The sequence below is a fragment of the Tachyglossus aculeatus genome, chromosome 21, assembly GCF_015852505.1.
Source record: "Tachyglossus aculeatus isolate mTacAcu1 chromosome 21, mTacAcu1.pri, whole genome shotgun sequence".
NCBI lineage: Eukaryota > Metazoa > Chordata > Mammalia > Monotremata > Tachyglossidae > Tachyglossus > Tachyglossus aculeatus.
Window position 1 is genome coordinate 68,985,810 of NC_052086.1, and position 18,272 is coordinate 69,004,081.

The following is an 18,272-nucleotide window of genomic DNA, read 5'->3' on the forward strand; positions in this document are numbered from 1 at the left end:
AGGGCTCGGTGCCTGTAATGACATTTCCAATGCCAGCTCTCTGCGTAGCGCCCCTCAGTCACCCTAAGCACCCCCTGAGTGTGCCCGGGCAGCAGAGTTGCCGCTTGTTTACATTTGGGCCCACACCATGAGCCCATAACCACTCTCTAACTCTCTTTAGTCGATCGTTCCTGTCATTTCGGCACCTGGACCTGCTGTTTGAGGGTTGATATTTCAGAAGCCAAACCCAGTTCATCTTGGAAATCCAAGGCTGGCTGAGCAGTCATCATCATTTCCCCCCCACGATCCCATCCCTGCCCCGGCAGCCTGGGGAGAACTTTTCCATTTTCCCATCTTTCGTCTCTTATACAACCGGGGGCAAACATAAACATGGCTTGCTTTCTAAATGAAGTCCAGGGACTCAGGAGGCCCAGGTCACCCAGCAACTTGATCTGATGCTTGGTGGGGTTTGGGAGGGAACGGACACAGCATAGCTTTGTGGAAAGAGCACAGGCTAGGAGTAAGAAGATCTGGGCTCCAATCCTGGCTCTGCCACTTGTCTGCTGTGTGACCTGGGGCAAATGACTTTACTTCTCTTCCCTCCGTTTCCTCATCTGTAAAATGGGGGTTCAATGCCAGTTCTCCCTCCTACTAAGACTGTGAGCCCATTGTGAAATAGGGACTGTCCAACCTGATTATCTTGTATCTGCCCCAGCGCTAGCACAGTGCTTGGCACAAAGTAAGTGCTTAACAAGTAGCATAAGAATAACAACACCTCCTCCTCCCGACCGAAAAACCAGAAGCAATTTGGGAATAGGACTTGAGGTAACTTCGAGGGTGGCAGATTGCAGAGGTGATTAATCTCTCATTTCCTGATCCTATATTCCCCTCCCTCCTGCCACATAATAATAATGATGGTATTTGTTAAGCGCTTACAATGTGCAAAGCACTGTTCTAAGCGCTGGGGAGGTTACAGGGTGATCAGGTTGTCCCACTGGGGGCTCACAGTCTTAATCCCCATTTTACAGATGAGGGAACTGAGGTGCAGAGAAGTGAAGTGACTTGCCCAAAGTCACACAGCTGACAAGTGGCGGAGCTGGGATTAGAACCCGTGACCTCTGACTCCAAAGCCTGTGCTCTTTCCACTGAGCCATGCTGCTTCTGTCCACATCTGTCTTCCCTTGTCATCAATCATATTTATCAATCGTATTTATTGAGCACTTACTGTGTGCAGAGCACTGTATTAAGCACTTAATACAGCTTGTCACCTTGGCTAGTCATTCCCTCACCCCCCCACCCCATAGCACTTCTGTCCACATGTTTGCACTCTGTTGCTTCCCCCAACCTGTAATTTATTTAGTAGCTCTCTCGCTCCTCCATCAAATTGCAAGCTCCTTAAGAGGAGACACTGTGTCTACTAACTCTGTTGCATGCTCCCAAGTGTCTGATACACTGCTTTGCTCACAGTAGGCATTCAGTAACTATTACTGATTGATGGATTAATTGATTGGTGACTAGGGCTTTCCTTAAAAATGTAAAAGCAGGTGAAGGCAAAGGTCCTCTAGCAGATCTCTGCATCCGTTGATCAGGGTGTGGTTTTTTTTTTTTTTTTTTTTTTAATGGCACTATACTAAGCACTGGAGTAAATAGAAGCTAATCAGGCTGGACATAATCCATGTCTTGCATGGGGCTCATAGACTTAACCCCCATTTTAAAGATTCATTCATTCAGTCAATCGTATTTATTGAGCACTTACTGTGTGCAGAGCCCTGTACTGAGCGCTTGGGAAGTACAAGTCGGCAACCTATAGAGACGGTCCCTACCCAACAACGGGCTCACAGTCTAGAAGGGGAAGACAGACAACAAAACAAAACATGTGGACAGGTGTCAAGTCATCAGAATAAATAGAAATAAAGCTAGATGCACGTCATTAACAAAATGAATAGAATAGTCAATATGTTCGAGTAAAATAGAGTAATAAATCTGTTCAAACATATTCATTCATTTAATTCATTCATTCAATCATATTTATTGAGCGCTTACTGCGTGCAGAGCCCTGTACTAAGCACTTGGGAAGTACAAGTTGGCAACATATAGAGACGGTCCCTACCCAACAACGGGCTCACAGTCTAGAAGGGGGAGACAGACAACAAAACAAAATATATTAACAAAATAAAATAAATAGAATAGTAAATATGTACAAGTCAAATAAATAGAGTAATAAATCTGTACAAGCATATATACAGGTGCTGTGGGGTGGGGAAGGAGGTAGGGTGGGGGGGATGGGGAGGGGGAGAGGAATAAGGGGGCTCAGTCTGGGAAGGCCTTCTGGAGGAGGTGAACTCTCAGTAGGACTTTGATGGGAATTTGAGGTAACTGAGGCCCAGAAAAGTTAGATTTGCCCAAATGGCAGAGCCAGTATTCGAACCCAGGTTCTTTTGACTCCTAGGCCTTTGCTCTATTCAGTAGACCACACTGCTTCTTAAGTTTTTATTTCTGACCCCCAGAAGGCAGGTTAAGGCCAAGGAAGTTTTCTCATCCTAGGGAGTAAATGCCTCTAGGGCTTCCCTCAGAAAGAGCTACTTGTTTTCTCTCCATGGCCAAAGAAACCATTTAGGTAGCCAGACAGAAAGGGTCAATCAATTTTTACTATTTGGGTGCCTCTTGGGAGGGCAACTAGGGAAACAACAGTGGCTTGGTTGGTTTTTTGGTTTCTTGCTTGCAAAGCTTCCCTAATGGGCTTTCTCCCCAGGCTTAATTGATGGACTTTGTAGTTCTTAGTACCCTCTGCAGTCCACAGGGCCTGATGCCTGGCAGACCTAGGGAGTCAGTCACTCAATTATATTTATTGAGCGCTTACTGCGTGCAGAGCACTGTACTAAGTGGTTGGGAGAGTACAGTATGACAATATAACAGACACATGCCTACAATGAGCTTTCAGTTTAGACGGAGCGGGGGAAGTATGGACAGTGTCCCTAGATCACATCAGTCTCTGATGGGGTCCAGATTTCCTCAGTCTCCTCGCTGGGAAGTGGCAGCTGGCAAATTCCTCCTGGAGCGGCCGGAGGCCAATTGGGCAGTGAGTCACTTCCACCCGAGCAGGGCCAGCGGGACTTGCCTGCCTGGTCGCTGAGAAAGCGACTCTGCCCATGGCAGGCCTTTAGGTTTTCCTCGAGGGGCTGCGTGATGCCAAGCAGCCTAGCTTGCCAAGGGCCACCGCATAGCAGGCCAGAAAATCTTCGTGGTTGATGACTTCGTCTCTGCGGCGGATGGCCAAATGATGCCCGTCTTTCAGGAAGGTTTGGGCTACCGCCGTGACCGCTGGGAATTCTGAGGTGGCAAAGGGGATCTACCCTGGTCATCACCACCATCACCTCCATTTTTTAATAGTATTTGTTACACCCTTACTATGTGTCAAACATTGTTCTAAGCTCTGGGTTAGATACAGGATATTTAGGTTGGATGCAGTCCCTGTTCCACATGGGGCTCACAGTCCAAGTAAGACGGAGAACAGGAGAACTCAAGCAAAAACTCCTCACTCTTGGCTTCAAGGCTGTCCATCACCTCACCCCCTCCTACCTCACCTCCTTTCTCTCCTTCTACAGCCCAACCTGCACCCTCGGCTCCTCTGCCGCTAATCTCCTCACTGTACCTTGTTCTCACCTGTCCTGCTGTTGACCCCCATCCCACGTCCTCCCCCTGGCCTGGAATGCCCTCCCTCTGCACATCTGCCAAGCTAGCTCTCTTCCTCCCTTCAAAGCCCTACTGAGAGCTCACCTCCTCCAGGAGGCCTTCCCAGACTGAGCCCCCTTTTTCCTCTCCTCCTCCCCATCCCCCCGCCCTACCTCCTTCCCCACCCCACAGCACCTGTATATATGTTTGTACAGATTTATTACTCTATTTATTTTACTTGTACATATTTACTATTCTATTTATTTTGTTAATGGTGTGCCTCCAGCTTTATTTCTATTTATTCTGATGACTTGACACCTGTCCACATGTTTTGTTTTGTTGTCTGTCTCCCCCTTCTAGACTGCGAGCCCGTTGTTGGGTAGGGACCGTCTCTATGTGTTGCCAACTTGTACTTCCCAAGCGCTTAATACAGTGTTCTGCATGCAGTAAGTTCTCAGTAAATATGATTGAATGAATGAATGAATGAACAGTAATTGCTCAGTAAATATGATTGAAGGAATGAATGAGTGAATGAGAATTGGGCACAGAGAAGTTAAGTGATTTGGCCAAGATCACACAACAAGCATTTGTCAGAGCCAATATTAGAATGCAGGCCCATGCTCTTTCCACTGTGCCACGCTGCTTCTCATTTGGAGAGAACCCGTCTTCTCCCTGTATTTCCCAACTGGGACTGAACATTCTAATAGCTTGGAGAAGGACCACTTTTTTTGTTTTAATGATTTTTGTTAAGCACTTACTATGTGCCAGGCACTGTTCTCAGTGCTGGGGTAGATACAAAGTAGTGTTGGACACAGCCCACGGCCCACATGGGGCTCACAGTCCCAATCCCCGTGTCACAGTGGAGGTAACTCAGGCCCAGAGAAGTGAAGTGACCTGCTCAAGGTCACATACCTGGTGAGTGGAGGACTAGAACCCAACTCCTTCCAACTCCCAGGCCCATGCTTTATCCACCATGCCCACTTCGGTGGTCAGTCTCACCTCAGGGCCCTCTGTGGCTAGCCATGGGCCGGCCAGCTACTGGAGGACCTGCTGCCTTACATAGGTTGCCTCGGCTCCAGGTAGCCCCGGAGTTGATAGATGTGTGGTGTGAATTTTTCCCCGCTTCGAGACCCAAGTTAGAAGAGTGATGTTCTAAGTAGAAAAGGGAGGACTCTGGCAGGGCTCCCAGAGTCTCCATTCCATGTTTGTGAAGGAGGCATGGAACAGAGATGGAGAAACATCCTCAGCTGCTTTCCAAACCTCAGTGGGCTCCCGTCAGCCCCTTATGAGGGTGAGGTAAACCATCCTCTGGAGGAAAGAAAGAGACATGCCACCAGCCAAGCCAAAATACTTTGTATTATAAGAGTTTTAGAACCTCCAGGTTTTCGGGAAAAAATAATAACTTCCACTCTCAAGACTGTAAGTTCGTTGTGGGCAGGAAACGTGCCTGCCTGTTATTATTGTTATATTTCAGTCTCCAATTGCTTAGTACAGTACTCTGCACGGAGTAAGTGCTCAGAAAATGCAATTGAATGAACAGTAAGCACTCAATAAACACAAATGATTGACTGACGCACAGTGCTACGGTTGGGTGAGGTCTTGGGAAAATGGCAGTATTTTTGGTGCAAGTCATCCTGGAAACAGGGAGCAGGGTAGTGGGCTTTAGTGGCTTTTGAGGGGGCCCCTAAGCCTGAATTTGGGCAGTGTACAGCCGAGTTCCTAACTATGGCTAACATGGAGAGTGGGAAGAGCTCTCCGAGAACCGAAGGGTACGGGAAAATATTAATAATTGAGGTATTGGTTAATCGTTTACTATGTGCTTTTGAACTGAAGATAACCGAGCTTGTTTCCTTCGCAGATAACAATCAGAGAAAGTCTCAGCTTTTCCCTGGTTTCTACCCAGGGATTCTAGGGAGTCCAATCCAAAAAGAGACTCCTTAGAGATCAAGATTCTGGAGAGACATTTATTTTTCTCGGGTCCTTAGTTATGCCTTCTGGGCTCCCCCGAGCTCTGAAATGCCAAAGGCCATGAGCGCAATAGAAAGAGATAGATGGGTCGATAGAGAATTCTTCAGAGACAATTGGGCAAGAGCCCCAGATTAGATTTTTTTTCTTTTCCTGGGACTGTATGTCAAAGAGAAACAGCAAGGCCTAGTGGTTAGAGCATGGGCATGGGAGTCAGAAGGACCTGAGTTTTAATCCTACCTCTGCCACTTGTCTGTTGTGTGACCTTGGACAAGTCACTTCATTTCTCAGTGCCTTAGTTACTTCATCTGTAAAACGAGGATTAAGATGGTGAGCCCCGTGTGAGACAGGGACTGTCAACAACCTGATCAGGTTGTATCTATCCGAGCAGTTAGTACAGTGCCTGGTGTGCAGTAAACACTTAACAAATACCATTAAAAAAATTGCCCAGGATTTGTGTAGCAAACCTATATCAAATCATTTCCTCCAGCCCAGAGGATTGATCTGTTTAACGGGCTTTCAGCTCAGGGGATGAGGAGAGAAACTAGGTTTTTGGCCCCCATCCAAATATTCACACACAGGTGTTTTCCCTTGGAAACAGCATCCTCAATGGTGATGGGAAGTATATGGAGTCTGTATAGTAAACACGCAGGTGATGATGGATAGCAGAGGGAAATTATGCCCGTACAGTTAAGGGAGGACTTCTTGGAGCCTTTGGGAAGAGATCAAATTATTAAGACTAATTGCATAAAGGGTTTGAGATTGTAGTTGCCCTAGGAATGAGGGGGGCGATAATAGTAATAGTAATAATTATTGCATAATAACAATAACAATAATTGTTATGGTATTTGTTAAGTGCTTACTATGTGCCAAGCAATGTTCTAAGCGCTGAGGTAGATACAGTGTAATCAGGTTGTCCCACGTGGGGCCCACAGTCTTAATCCCCATATTATAGATGAGGTAACTGAGGCACTGGGAAGTGAAGTGACTGGACTAAGGTCACACTTTAGACAAGTGGCAGAGCTGGGATTAGAACCCATGTCCTCTGACTCCCAAACCCATGTTCTTTCCACTAAGCCACGCCGCTTCTCACGATGCCCCCCCCCCCCCCCCGCCCCCACGCACGGAATTGGTGCCAATTTGCGTGAAGTCATTAATTTGCATGCCCTTCTTCCCCCGCAGAGTAAGTGCTTAATAATAATTATGGTATTTGTTAAGCACTTAATAAATACTACTGGTTGATGTGATGGGATAGCATTTACAGAATTCAGATTTGGTAGCCTTCTTTTTTCTATTTTTGGTTCCTTGTCCATTCCTTGAGACGGCCCAGTGAAAAGAGCATGGGCCTGGGGCTCAGGAGAACTGGGTTCTAATCCCGACTCTGCCACTTGCTTGCTGTGTGACTTTGAGAAAGTCACTTGACTTTTCTGCACCTCAGTTTCTTCATCTGTAAAATGGAGGTGACCTACCTGAAATACTTGTCCCCCACCATTCATTCATTCATTCATTCAATTGTATTTATTGAGTGCTTACTGTGTGCAGAGCACTGTACTAAGCACTTAGGAAGTACAAGTTGGAAACATATAGAGACGGTCCCTACCCAAAAGCGGGCTTACAGTCTAGAAGGGGGAGATTACAGTCTAGAAGGAAGAGACTGTGAGGGCAGACTATGAGCCCCATGTGGAACAGGGACTGAGCTCACCTTCTCCCACTCCTCCTGACTCAGGGGTGGGAACAGGGGAAGTCAGCTTGTTCCTCACTACCCGATGCTTCCTTCCCACCATCCCACCCCCCTCCATTCCTCACCTTTTGCTCCTTTGAAAACCAGAATATCATCACCGTCCTCTACCACCCACTGTGTGCACCCTTGACCGACCTCCTGGCCTCACTTAATAATAATAATAATCATGGCATTTGTTAAGTGCTCACTATGTGTAAAGCACTGTTCTAAGTGCTGGGGGGATACGAGGTGATAAGGCTGTCCCACGTAAGGCTCAGAGTCTTAATCCCCATTTTACAGATAAGGTAATTGAGGCCCAGAGAAGTTAAGCAACTTGCCCGAGATCACCCAGCTGACATGTGTGGGACCCGGAATTAGAACCCATGACCTCTGACTCCCAAGCCCGTGCTCTTTCCACCGAGCCACGCTGCTTCTGTATTTTCAAAGCAGTTTCGATGCCTTTCTCACCTTCCTCCTCTCCTCCTCCTATACACTGATCTTTGGGGACATCAATGTCCACATCAATGATTCCGGTGACCCCTCACAACCAACCACTTCTCAACTTTGCAGCCCTCTTCCTCCTGTCCCCAAACTCAGCTACACACGAACTTGGGCGACCATTGCATCTCATCATCACTGAACCATTTCTAACCCCATCAACTCTAAATTACTCTTTTGGCCTCACCCTCCAGACTAGCATTCTCTCCCACAAACCCTCCCCTTGCAAAACTATTCGCTCTCTACGTGGAGACCTCCATTCATTCATTCATTCAGTCGTATTTGAGCGCTTACTGTGTGCAGAGCACTGTACGAAGTGCTTGGGAAGTACAAGTTGGCAACATATAGAGATGGTCCCTACCCAACAACGGGCTCACAGTCTAGAAGGGGGAGACAGACAACAATCTCTCGTCTCCCTCCCTGCTTGGACATTCTACCCCAACTCCCCTTTCTTGTTATACAATCTAAACCCTGGCCTAGTGGAAAGAGCGCAAGCTTGGCAGTCAGGAGACTTGGGTTTTAATTCCAGCCCTGCTATCTGTCTGCTGACCTTGGGCATTCACTTGGCATGTCTGGGCCTCACCTTTTCCTCTGTAAAATGGAGATGAAATATCTGTTCTCCCTCCCCTTTAGACTGTGAGTCCTATGGGGAATATGGTTGGTGTTTGATCTGACTATCTCTTACCCCAGCACTTAAAAAACTGCTTCGTGTATAGCAAGTGCTTGCCAAATACCACAATTATTATTATTATTACTATTATTTCTCATCACTACCCTGTCTGTTGAGAGCAGCAGGGTCTGGCCACCTCCCTACCCCCACATTACCCCTACATATATACACTCTCTCTCTCTCTCTCTCTTCCTCCCTCCCTCCCAGACGTCACACTTAGAAACAGTTCATACTTGCACCGCTTGCTTTTTTAGGTCTGGCTTGATTTTGTTTTGTTATTGATTTCTAGTTTTCTCTTTTCATTTTTCCAGTTTGTACTGTTTGGTGGATTAGGTGTGAGGTTTCTGGGGAATAAGAGCGCCTCATTACCATTCAAGCCAGGTCTGTTGTTGGATATTTTGCCGGTGGTATTTGCTGATGCTATTTGACCATAAGAAGGCCTCCTGGGAAAAACTCTGCATCTGATAAATTCTCACCAGATAAATGTATGATACATTGCTCTTCAGACAGGGCTGGAATGCCACTTAAAGAGATGGCTCAGCTGAAATGCCACAGTGCTTAGAGGGAACCTGCTATTTCTGACTAACTTGACTGAAGCATAAGTCAGCCTAAGTGGAAAGAGCCCGGGCTTGAGAGTCAGAGGTCATGGGTTCTAATCCCGGCCCCGGCCGGGACTTTGGGCAAATCACTTCACCTCTCTGTGTCTCAGTTCCCTCATCTGGAAAAGGGGGATCAAGACTGTGAGCCCCAAGTGGGACGACCTAATCACCTTGTATCTATCCCAGCGCTTAGAGTGGGACAACCTAATCACCTTGTATCTATCCCAGCACTTAGAACAGTGCTTGGCACATAGTAAGCACTTAACAAATACCAACATTATTTAAAAGACACAAATTAAAATGTGTCATTTAAAAGTGAAATTGCCTCAGCAAAATTATTTCTTCTGGCTAAAGATTTTTAGTTCCACTGGGAAAGATGATAATGCCTTGTGTATTTGAGTCTCCCTGCAATATAGCTGGGAAACGGACCAGGTGGAAAAGTATGCTTCCTAGTGGATAGAGCATGGGCCTGGGAATCAAAAATTCCTGGGTTCTAACCCTGGGCCTGCCATTTGTCTGCTGTGACTTTGGGCAAATCACTTCACTGCTCTTCACTGCTTTATAGATAGTTACCTTATCTATAAAATGGGGCTTGAAACCGTGAGCCCCACATGGGACAGGGACTGTGTCAAACACAATTTGCTTGTTTTCACCCCAGTGCTTAGTACAGTGCCTTGCATATAGTAAGCACTTAATAGATAGCATTATTATTATTATCGGAAACTTACGACCAAAAACTGGACTGTCTGGTGGCCACCACGTTGGACCACCTTACTAGGTGCTGGGCTTCACTACCAGCCCCTTGTTTCTGTCTACTGTCTGGGAGCCCATTGGTTGGCATTGCTTCCTAGTTACTGGGTGCAGGCTTCACCACCTACTGTCTGGGAGCCCATGGGTTGGCATTGCTTCTTAGTGAAAGTTTGCTGGCATCACACTTCTGCCATAAATGGTCCTGGCATCATTGGCAGAGGAGCATCGGGCCACCCCCTAGACCAACCCCCTGGAGCTCTTGGGGATGATGGCCCCATGGGAAAATGTCAGGGGATGGCGGGTTTGCTTTCTCCTCCATGGAATTAATAATAATTGTGGTATTTGTTAAGTGCTTATTACGTGCCAAGCACTATACTGGTAAGCACTTAGTACAGTGCTCTACACACTGAGAATGCTCAATAATTATGATTGATTTATTATACTAAGCATTAAGGTAGATACAAGATAATCAGGTCCCACATGGGGCTTACAGTCTAAGTAGGAGGAAGAAGAGGTATTGAATTCCCATTTTGCAGGTGAGGGAATTGAGGCACAGAGAAGATAAGAGACTCACTGGAGTTCACACTGCAGGTACATGATGGGGCTGGGATTAGAATCCAGGTCCTATGACTCTCAGGCGTGTGCTCTTTCCACTATGCCATGATTTTAATTCTTCCAAACGACTGGCCTTTCCCCTTCCTTCCTCCCTCCCTGAATCTGCTAGTCCCTGAATCTGCTAGTCCCTGAATCTGCTAATCCCTCCCTGAATCGGCTAGTGGGAATCTGCTGAAAATCAGGCACCCGCTTAGCCCCTTCCTCCAACACCAACCTGGTGAGTCTGAAAAAGAAAACCAGGAGAGCGGGTGGGAGGGAAGGAGCCGAAGGGGGCTGTTGGTCCTGAGGACTTGGGAAAGTTGAGGATTGGAGCATATTCTCTAACCATCTCTCTTCCTTTTTTATAATGGTATTTGTTAAACACTTACTAAATTCCAGGCACGGTACTAAGCGTAGGGGTGAATACAGTCGTAATCTGCATTTTACAGACGAGGTAACTGAGGCCCAGAGATGGAAAGTGACTTACCCAAGGTCACACAGCAGACAAGTGGTGGAGCCGGGTTTAAAAGCCAGGTCCTCTGTCTCTCAGGCCCGTGCTCTATCCACTGTAACACACTGCTTCATAGGTCTCACTGTAGACCTCCCTCCTCAGGCTCATCTCTGTTGCACTCTCCTTTGAGTCAATTTCTTTCCTCCTCACTCTCTCTCTCTCTTTGGCTAAGTGCTCTGTGGCTGTTTGGAGGCAGGCTCTGACTCTAGGGTGCCTTCCCTAAATTCCCTTTCTAGGGCCTCTCTTTTCCAGCTTTTGCCATCCAGCCCCAAAGCCCCATCACTGGCTGCCCCTCTCAGAGCAAGGCCAGAGAGGTTTTAGGGAGGGGGGTCCACCGGTCCCTTGCCTCTCGACGCCACCCCCGCTCTCTCCCCTCCTGGAGATCTCGGGGCTTGACGCGCGGCCCCTCCGGCCCTTGCTGTGTCTCTGCAGTGTACGGCCACAATGTGAAGAGCAGCAACGACTTTGTGGGGCGGATCGTCATCGGCCAGTACTCCTCCGGCTCCTCCGAGTCCAACCACTGGCGACGGATGCTGAACGCCCACCGGACGGCGGTGGAGCAGTGGCACAGCCTGCGATCCCGGGACGAGTGCGACCGCGTCTCCCCCGCCTCGCTCGAGGTGACGTGAGAGAGCCTTGGCTTGGAAGGAGAAGTGGAAAAAGGAAGAGAAAGCAAAAGGCGCACTCACACATGCACATTCTCTCACACACAACACACACACACACACACACCCCATCACCGTGGTACGAAGAGCAATGGACCCATTTCAGTCTTCGCCTCGGTGCCTCAGAGAACATTCCCCTAATCCCACGGTCCCGCGTCACCTCTGCCAGGGCCCACTGGACCTCAGGAGCGGCCCGAGGAAGCAGCCAACCCGTTTGCCGTAACCGTGATTTGTCTGGGTCTGCTCAGGGGATACCAGACCTGCCGGAAACCTTTGGAACTGGCCAGAGCCCAGCAACCTCTGACCCCGATTCTCTTCTTCCTCTTCCCCAAGGGGTATGAGTGTCTGTGTGTGTTCTCTCGGGTGAATGTGACGAATTAGACTAGACTATTTTTAAAAACCAACGTGTAATCCTGTGGTAAAATCCCTTTGGACTTAACTGCTCTGTCCTCGTGCTAGCTTCTGAAATTAGCTCCCCATGTGGGCGCGGGCCTGTGTCCTTGTACCTGTGTTTGCGTGTGTATGCGAATGTGTGTGTGGGCGCACATGGAGAGAGCCGGGCCCGTGGGTGAACGGCCAGGGACATAGAAAGACCCGGACATGAGTTCACCCTGAAAATAGATCCGATGTCCCGCCGGTTGAGAGACCCCTGCCACTTAATATTAATGTGTCTGTGCGTGAATATCTAGAGTAGGATATAGCAAAATAACCCATCTTCAGTAGAGTCCCAGTGTAAACGAGAGAAGCCGTGCAAATAAGCATTCAGAGTCACTAAGGAGCCTGTGGGAGAGACGCCATTGATAACAAACCCCTTTCCCTCCCCACCAACTCCCACCCAGGTTTCCCCAGTTCCTAGGCAGGCCATTGTGGGTCTCCGTGTGTCTTTGTGTGAACCGAGTTAGTTCTCCCTCTCCCCACCGCCCCCGCCCCGACTCCTTCAACAGAGAGTAAATTGTAGATAGAGTAGAACTGTCTATTCTGTTGGATTTCTGCTTCTGCGCATCTTCATGGCATTCGGTGTGGTACAATGGAGAGTGTCTATTTATTGAAATTAAAAATCTATTTATTTGTGCCACGCACATGAAGTCGACTCTTTCTTCCAGGGGAGGACCCACACAACCAGAATGTATACTATGCTTTTTAGCCGGACATGCAGATTGATAATAATCTATAATATATCTATTCTATTTATTTTATTTTGTTAGTATGTTTGGTTTTGTTCTCTGTCTCCCCCTTTTAGACTGTGAGCCCACTGTTGGGTAGGGACTGTCTCTAGATGTTGCCAATTTGTACTTCCCAAGCGCTTAGTACAGTGCTCTGCACATAGTAAGCGCTCAATAAATATGATTGATGATGATGATGATGATAATAATAATAATAGTAGAAATTCTTCTTTTTGTTAAACACCTACTATATGCCTGGAACTGTACTAAGGGAAGATACAAGATGATTGGGGACTAAAGGAGGAAGAACAGGTATTCATCCCCAGGTTGCCATAAAATGAAAAGAGCACTGTTTCAAACTTGACTGCTCACTGTAAGATGTGTGGTAACCCAGAATTCCTGACATCACTCCTGGAGGATAGGAGGAGTAGAATATATAAGCTGGGGTGATGAGGCATATAAAGGGTTAAGCCCACCCAGTGAGTTACTGTAGGCTGGCAGGCTGGATGTTTTTTCTTTTGTGCACCATTTAAGTGGGGGTGATTTGTGGTTTGATGGGATCCTTAAACAAGCTGTGCCCTTAGCACAGCTTTTAGTAAAAGGGCTCAGGGGGCTTCTATCCCCCTACATCCTTGTTGGCATCCTGGTGGAAGTCAGAAGAGGTCCGCTGCCGCTGCCTATGCTCCCCTCTCTCCTCCAAGCCTCTTTCCCCAACCTACACATGGAGACTGGGGCTCTTACCCCCACTGCCATTCCCCTGCCCACCTTCCTTTCATGAAGATTTTTAGAAATCCAGGCTCAGTGCCTTCTCAAGTAAGGTAAGTGTGGTGACCTAGACAGACGTGGGGAAGCAAGGCAGAGCCCTAACTGGGTTCTCCTGAGTTGTGTGGGGGGAGGGTTCAGTTTCACTGATGGCAGAACCCTCAGGAGATTAAGATGGAGGTTGTGGAAACCTTCCTGGATTCAGAGAGTTAGCTGAATTCTCATCTCCCCATTTCCCTTAGCTGAGGGAAGGGGAGCTTGTCCTGGTATGACATCCCTGGCTTCGGGAACATTCTCTGGGCCAGTTATCTGGGCCCCAAGTGCTCTGCACAGAGGAAGTGCTCAATAAATAGTATTGATTAATTCAATCAGGCCTGGTGGCATTTGTACTAATCTAGCATACGGCCAGGAGTTGAACCTAGATCTAGAATGGCCACTGGCCATTGGTGCTACTGATGACACTCAAGGATACTGGACATTCCTTTACTGACATCATACTTTACTGACCGAAAGTAGCTGACATCATAATGGGCTATTTGGAGGAAATCCACAGACCTCAAGCATTCCCTTGGGGAACCTGCAGCCCCCTGTTCTCGCTTCAAAGCCACCCAGATATCTGGGATTCCAGGCAGAGGGAGGATGGGAGTGGAATCAAAATGGGGGACATAAAGACCGTAGCTATGGTCCTGGGGGCAGACCTGCTGAACCCCAGGCTGACTGACAGAAAACCATACAAATAGCCACCCTAGGTGAAATTGGCCCCTTCAAACTCTTGAGGTTTCATGGGGGGCTCAAGGTGAGGGCCATAAAAAGCATCCCCTGTTCCCAGCTGGTGCTGAGGGGTTCAACCTGGAAGAGATTATATCTGTGGTTAGGAAAGAGGAAGCAACCTGGCCTCCTGGATAGAGCACTAGCCTGGGAGCCAGAAGGACCTGGGTTCTAATCCCATCTCTGCCACTTCTCTGCTGTGTGACCTTGGGCAGATCAATTTATAATAATGATGGTATTTGTTAAGTGCTTACTATTATGCCAAGCACTGTTCTAAGTGCTTGGGTAGATACAAGGTAATCAGGTTATCCCACATGGGGCTCACAGTCAATCACCATTTTACAGAGGAGGCACAGAGAAGTGAAGTGACTTGCCCAAAGTCACACAGCTGATAAGCAGCAGGGCCGGGTTTAGAACCCATGACCTCTGACTCCCAAGTCCATACTCTTTCCACTAAGCCACACTGCTTCTCTATAATGATGGTATTTGTTAAGCCCTTATTATGTGCCAAGCACTGTTCTAAGCACTGGGGTAGGTACAAGGTAATCAAGTTGTCCCACGTGGGGCTCATAGTCTTAATCTCCATTTTGCAGATGAGGTAACAGGCACAGAGAAATGAAGTGACTTCCCCAAAGTCACACAGCTGATACGTTGCAAATCCAGAATTAGAACCCATGACCTCCCAACTCCCAGGCCCGTGCTCTATCCACTATGCCATGCTGCTTCCCAACTTCTCTGTGCCTCAGTGATCTCATCTGTAAAATGGAATTAAGACTGTGAGCCCAATGTGGGACATGGCCTGCGTCCATCCTGACTACCTATATGTACCCCAGTGCAGAGTACAGTGCCCTGCACATAGAAACTGTAGAAAGAAGGAAAGGAAGGGAAAGAAGGAAGGAAGGGAGGGAGGGAGGGAAGAGAGAGGGAGGGAGGGAAGGAAGGAAGGGAGGGAAGGGAGGGAGGGAAGGGAGGGAAGGAGGGAAGGAAGGAAGGGAGGGAGGGAAGGGAGGGAGGGAAGGGAGGGAAGGGAGGGAAGGGAGGGAGGGAAGGAAGGGAGGAAGAAAAGAAAGTAAGAAAGAGAGAGAGAAAGAAAGAAAAAGAAAGAGAGAAAGAAAGAAAAAAAGAGAAAGAAAGAGGGAGAGAGAGAGAGAAAGAAAGAAAAAGAAAGAGAAAAAGAGAGAAAGAAAAAGAAAGAAGAAAGAAAGAGAAAGAAAGAAAAAGAAAGAAAGAAAAAGAGAGCGAAAGAAAGAGAAAGAAAGAGAAAGAGAGAAAAAGAGAGAGAGAAAGAAAGAGAGAGAGAGAAAAGAAAGAAAAGGAAGGAAGGAAGGAAAGAGAAAGAGAGAAAGAGAGAAAACAAAGAAAGAAGGAAGGAATGAAGGAAGGAAGGAAAGAAAGAGAGAAAGAGAGAGAGAAAGAAAGAGATAGAGAGAGAAAGAGAGAAAAAGAGAGAGAAAGAAAGAGAGAAACAGAGAGAAAGAAAGATAGAAAAAGAGAGAGAAAGAGAGAGAAAGAGAGAAAAGGAAGGAAGGAAGGAAAGAGAGAAAAAGAAGGAAGGAAAGAAAGGAAAGGAAGGAAGGAAAGAAAGGAAAGGAAAGGAAGGAAGGAAGAAAAAGAAAGAAAGAAAGAAAGAAAGAAAGAAAGAAAGAAAAAGAAAGAAAAAGAGGGAACTGGAAGGTCGGGTGTGCTTGGCCTTTGGTGTTAGCTCCCCCTGCTGATTGAGTCAAGTAGTTCTGAAAATCGCCTCACTGTTCACGTCCTCTCTGATCTTCGATCTACACAGATGTGTATCACACGTTGCATGTATAATGGCTATCTGTTTTCGAAGTTGCTGTTGCTGCTCATGGTGACTCACAAGGGTGAAGATAGATTTTTTAGAACTGGGCAAGCACCCCAGAAGCAATGGAAAAGCAGTGTGATCGCAACAGGGTTTGGTTTTTTTAAAATTGCTGCTCAGAAACTACACACCCACTTGTCTGCCAGGATGAGTTTCAACATCGGATGGAGGTGGGGTGAGGGGAGAAAAGGGATGAGGGGAATGAATAGGAAAAAAAAAGTAATTTCCTGTGAAGAGACATTTCTATTGTATGAAAGACCTGAATATTCCTACAACCAAATGAGATAGGTAAATATTTAATACCCTCTAAAAGCTAAACACCTTCAAAGCAAGCAAACTTTGACTACCATCTATGGTTCTTCACATCTGTGCTGTAAGCTTTTTTTTTTTAGAACCCGCCAGGCAACATGTAAGTCTTATCTTGCTGTAGATCTGAGGTACAACAGATCAGTGAGGAAGCGGAGGAAGAGGAGCAGCAAAAGAAGGCTAAACATAGTGAGTTTTCCTTTCAAACACGTTACATCGACCTAAGTGACTCTGGATACAGCTGCGTTAAATAACAATGATAATCATTGTGGTATTTGAGTGCCATACTCCGTGCCAGCATTGTGCTAATTGATGGGATAGACACAACCATATAAATCAATCGATCGTATTTATTGAGCGCTTACTGAGTGCAGAGTACCGTACTAAGTCATTGGGAAAGTGTAATATAACAATATAACAGAGCTAGTAGATATGTTCCCTGCCCACAACAAACTTACAGTTTAGAGGAGGAAACAGACTGGAAACAGTCCCTGTCCTCTATGAAGCTCACGGTTCAAGGGGGAGGGAGAATGGGTATTTAATCCCCATTTTACTGATGGAGAAACCAAGGCATCAGGAATAATAATTATGGTATTTGTTATAGTTAAGTGCTGGGTTAGATACAGGATAATCAGGTCAGACACAGCCTCTGTCTACCTCCTTCCCCTCCCCACGGCACCTGTATATATGTTTGTACATATTTATTGCTCTATTTGTACATATTTACTAGTCTATTTATTTTGTTAATGATGTGGATTTAGCTTTAATTCTATTTGTTCTGACGACTTGACACCCATGCACATGTTTTGGTTTGTTGTCTGTCTCCCCACATCTAGACTATGAGCCCGTTGTTCGGTAGGGACCGTCTCTAGATGTTGCCGACTTGTACTTCCCAAGCGCTTAGTACAGTGCTCTGCACACAGTAAGCGCTCAATAAATACGATTGTAGGAATGAATATGCAGCTCATGCTTCGGGGGGAGGGAGAATGGGTATTTAATCCCCATTTTACTGATGAAGAAACCGAGGCATCAGGAATAATAATTATGGTATTTGTTATAGTCTAAGTGCTGGGGTAGATACAAGATAATCAGGTCAGACACAGCCTCTGTCCCATACAGGACTCCAGTTTAAGCCACCTTTACAGATGAAGAAACTGAGGACCAGAGAAGTGAAGACACTTGCCCAAGATCATACTGCTGGCAAGTGACAGAGAAAGGATGAAAAAACTGGCCTGTGCTCCTTTGGGTAGGCCACAATGCTTCTCAAAATGTATTACACTTGGAAATAGGTGAGCCTTTTAGACTGTGAGCCCACTGTTGGGTAGGGACCGTCTCTATATGTTGCCACCTTGTACTTCCCAAGCGCTTAGTACAGTGCTCTGCACACAGTAAGTGCTCAATAAATACGATTGATGATGAAATAGGTATGTGACATTTACCCACATTGCAATCACCTGTTTTAAAGTTGCACAATGGAAGGCCAGGAGGTTGGCTCTCAGCAAGAAGCAGGCTTGTTTGGGTACTCAGGGAGGTGGGAGGAGAGAATAGGGTGAAGGAAATGCAGAGTAGCCTAGTGGATAGAGCATGGGGTTCATTCATTCATTCAATTGTATTTATTGAACACTTAACTGTGTGCAGAGCACTGTACTAAGCGCTTGGGAAGTACAAGTCGGCGAATCAGAAAGACCTTGTTCTAGCCTGGATCCACCACTTGTCTGCTGTGTGACCTCGGGCAAGTCACTTCACTTCTCAGTGCCTCGGATACCTCATCTGTTAAATGGAGATTAAGACTGTGAGTCCCTTCTGGGACATGGAT

General features: G+C 46.9%; 1 protein-coding gene across 5 annotated transcripts in view; it reads left to right on the forward strand.

Moving 5' to 3' along the window:
• Positions 1 to 12,702, forward strand: part of SYT17 (synaptotagmin 17) — a 65,975-nt gene extending 53,273 nt beyond the window's left edge. For all 5 annotated transcript variants that reach the window (XM_038763039.1, XM_038763038.1, XM_038763040.1 and 2 more), the window contains one exon: positions 11,391 to 12,702. In XM_038763039.1, the coding sequence (XP_038618967.1) occupies positions 11,391 to 11,587 (197 nt within the window). In that variant the 3' untranslated portion in view covers positions 11,588 to 12,702. The remainder of the gene's footprint in view (positions 1 to 11,390) is intronic.
• The last annotated feature ends 5,570 nt before the right edge of the window (positions 12,703 to 18,272 follow it).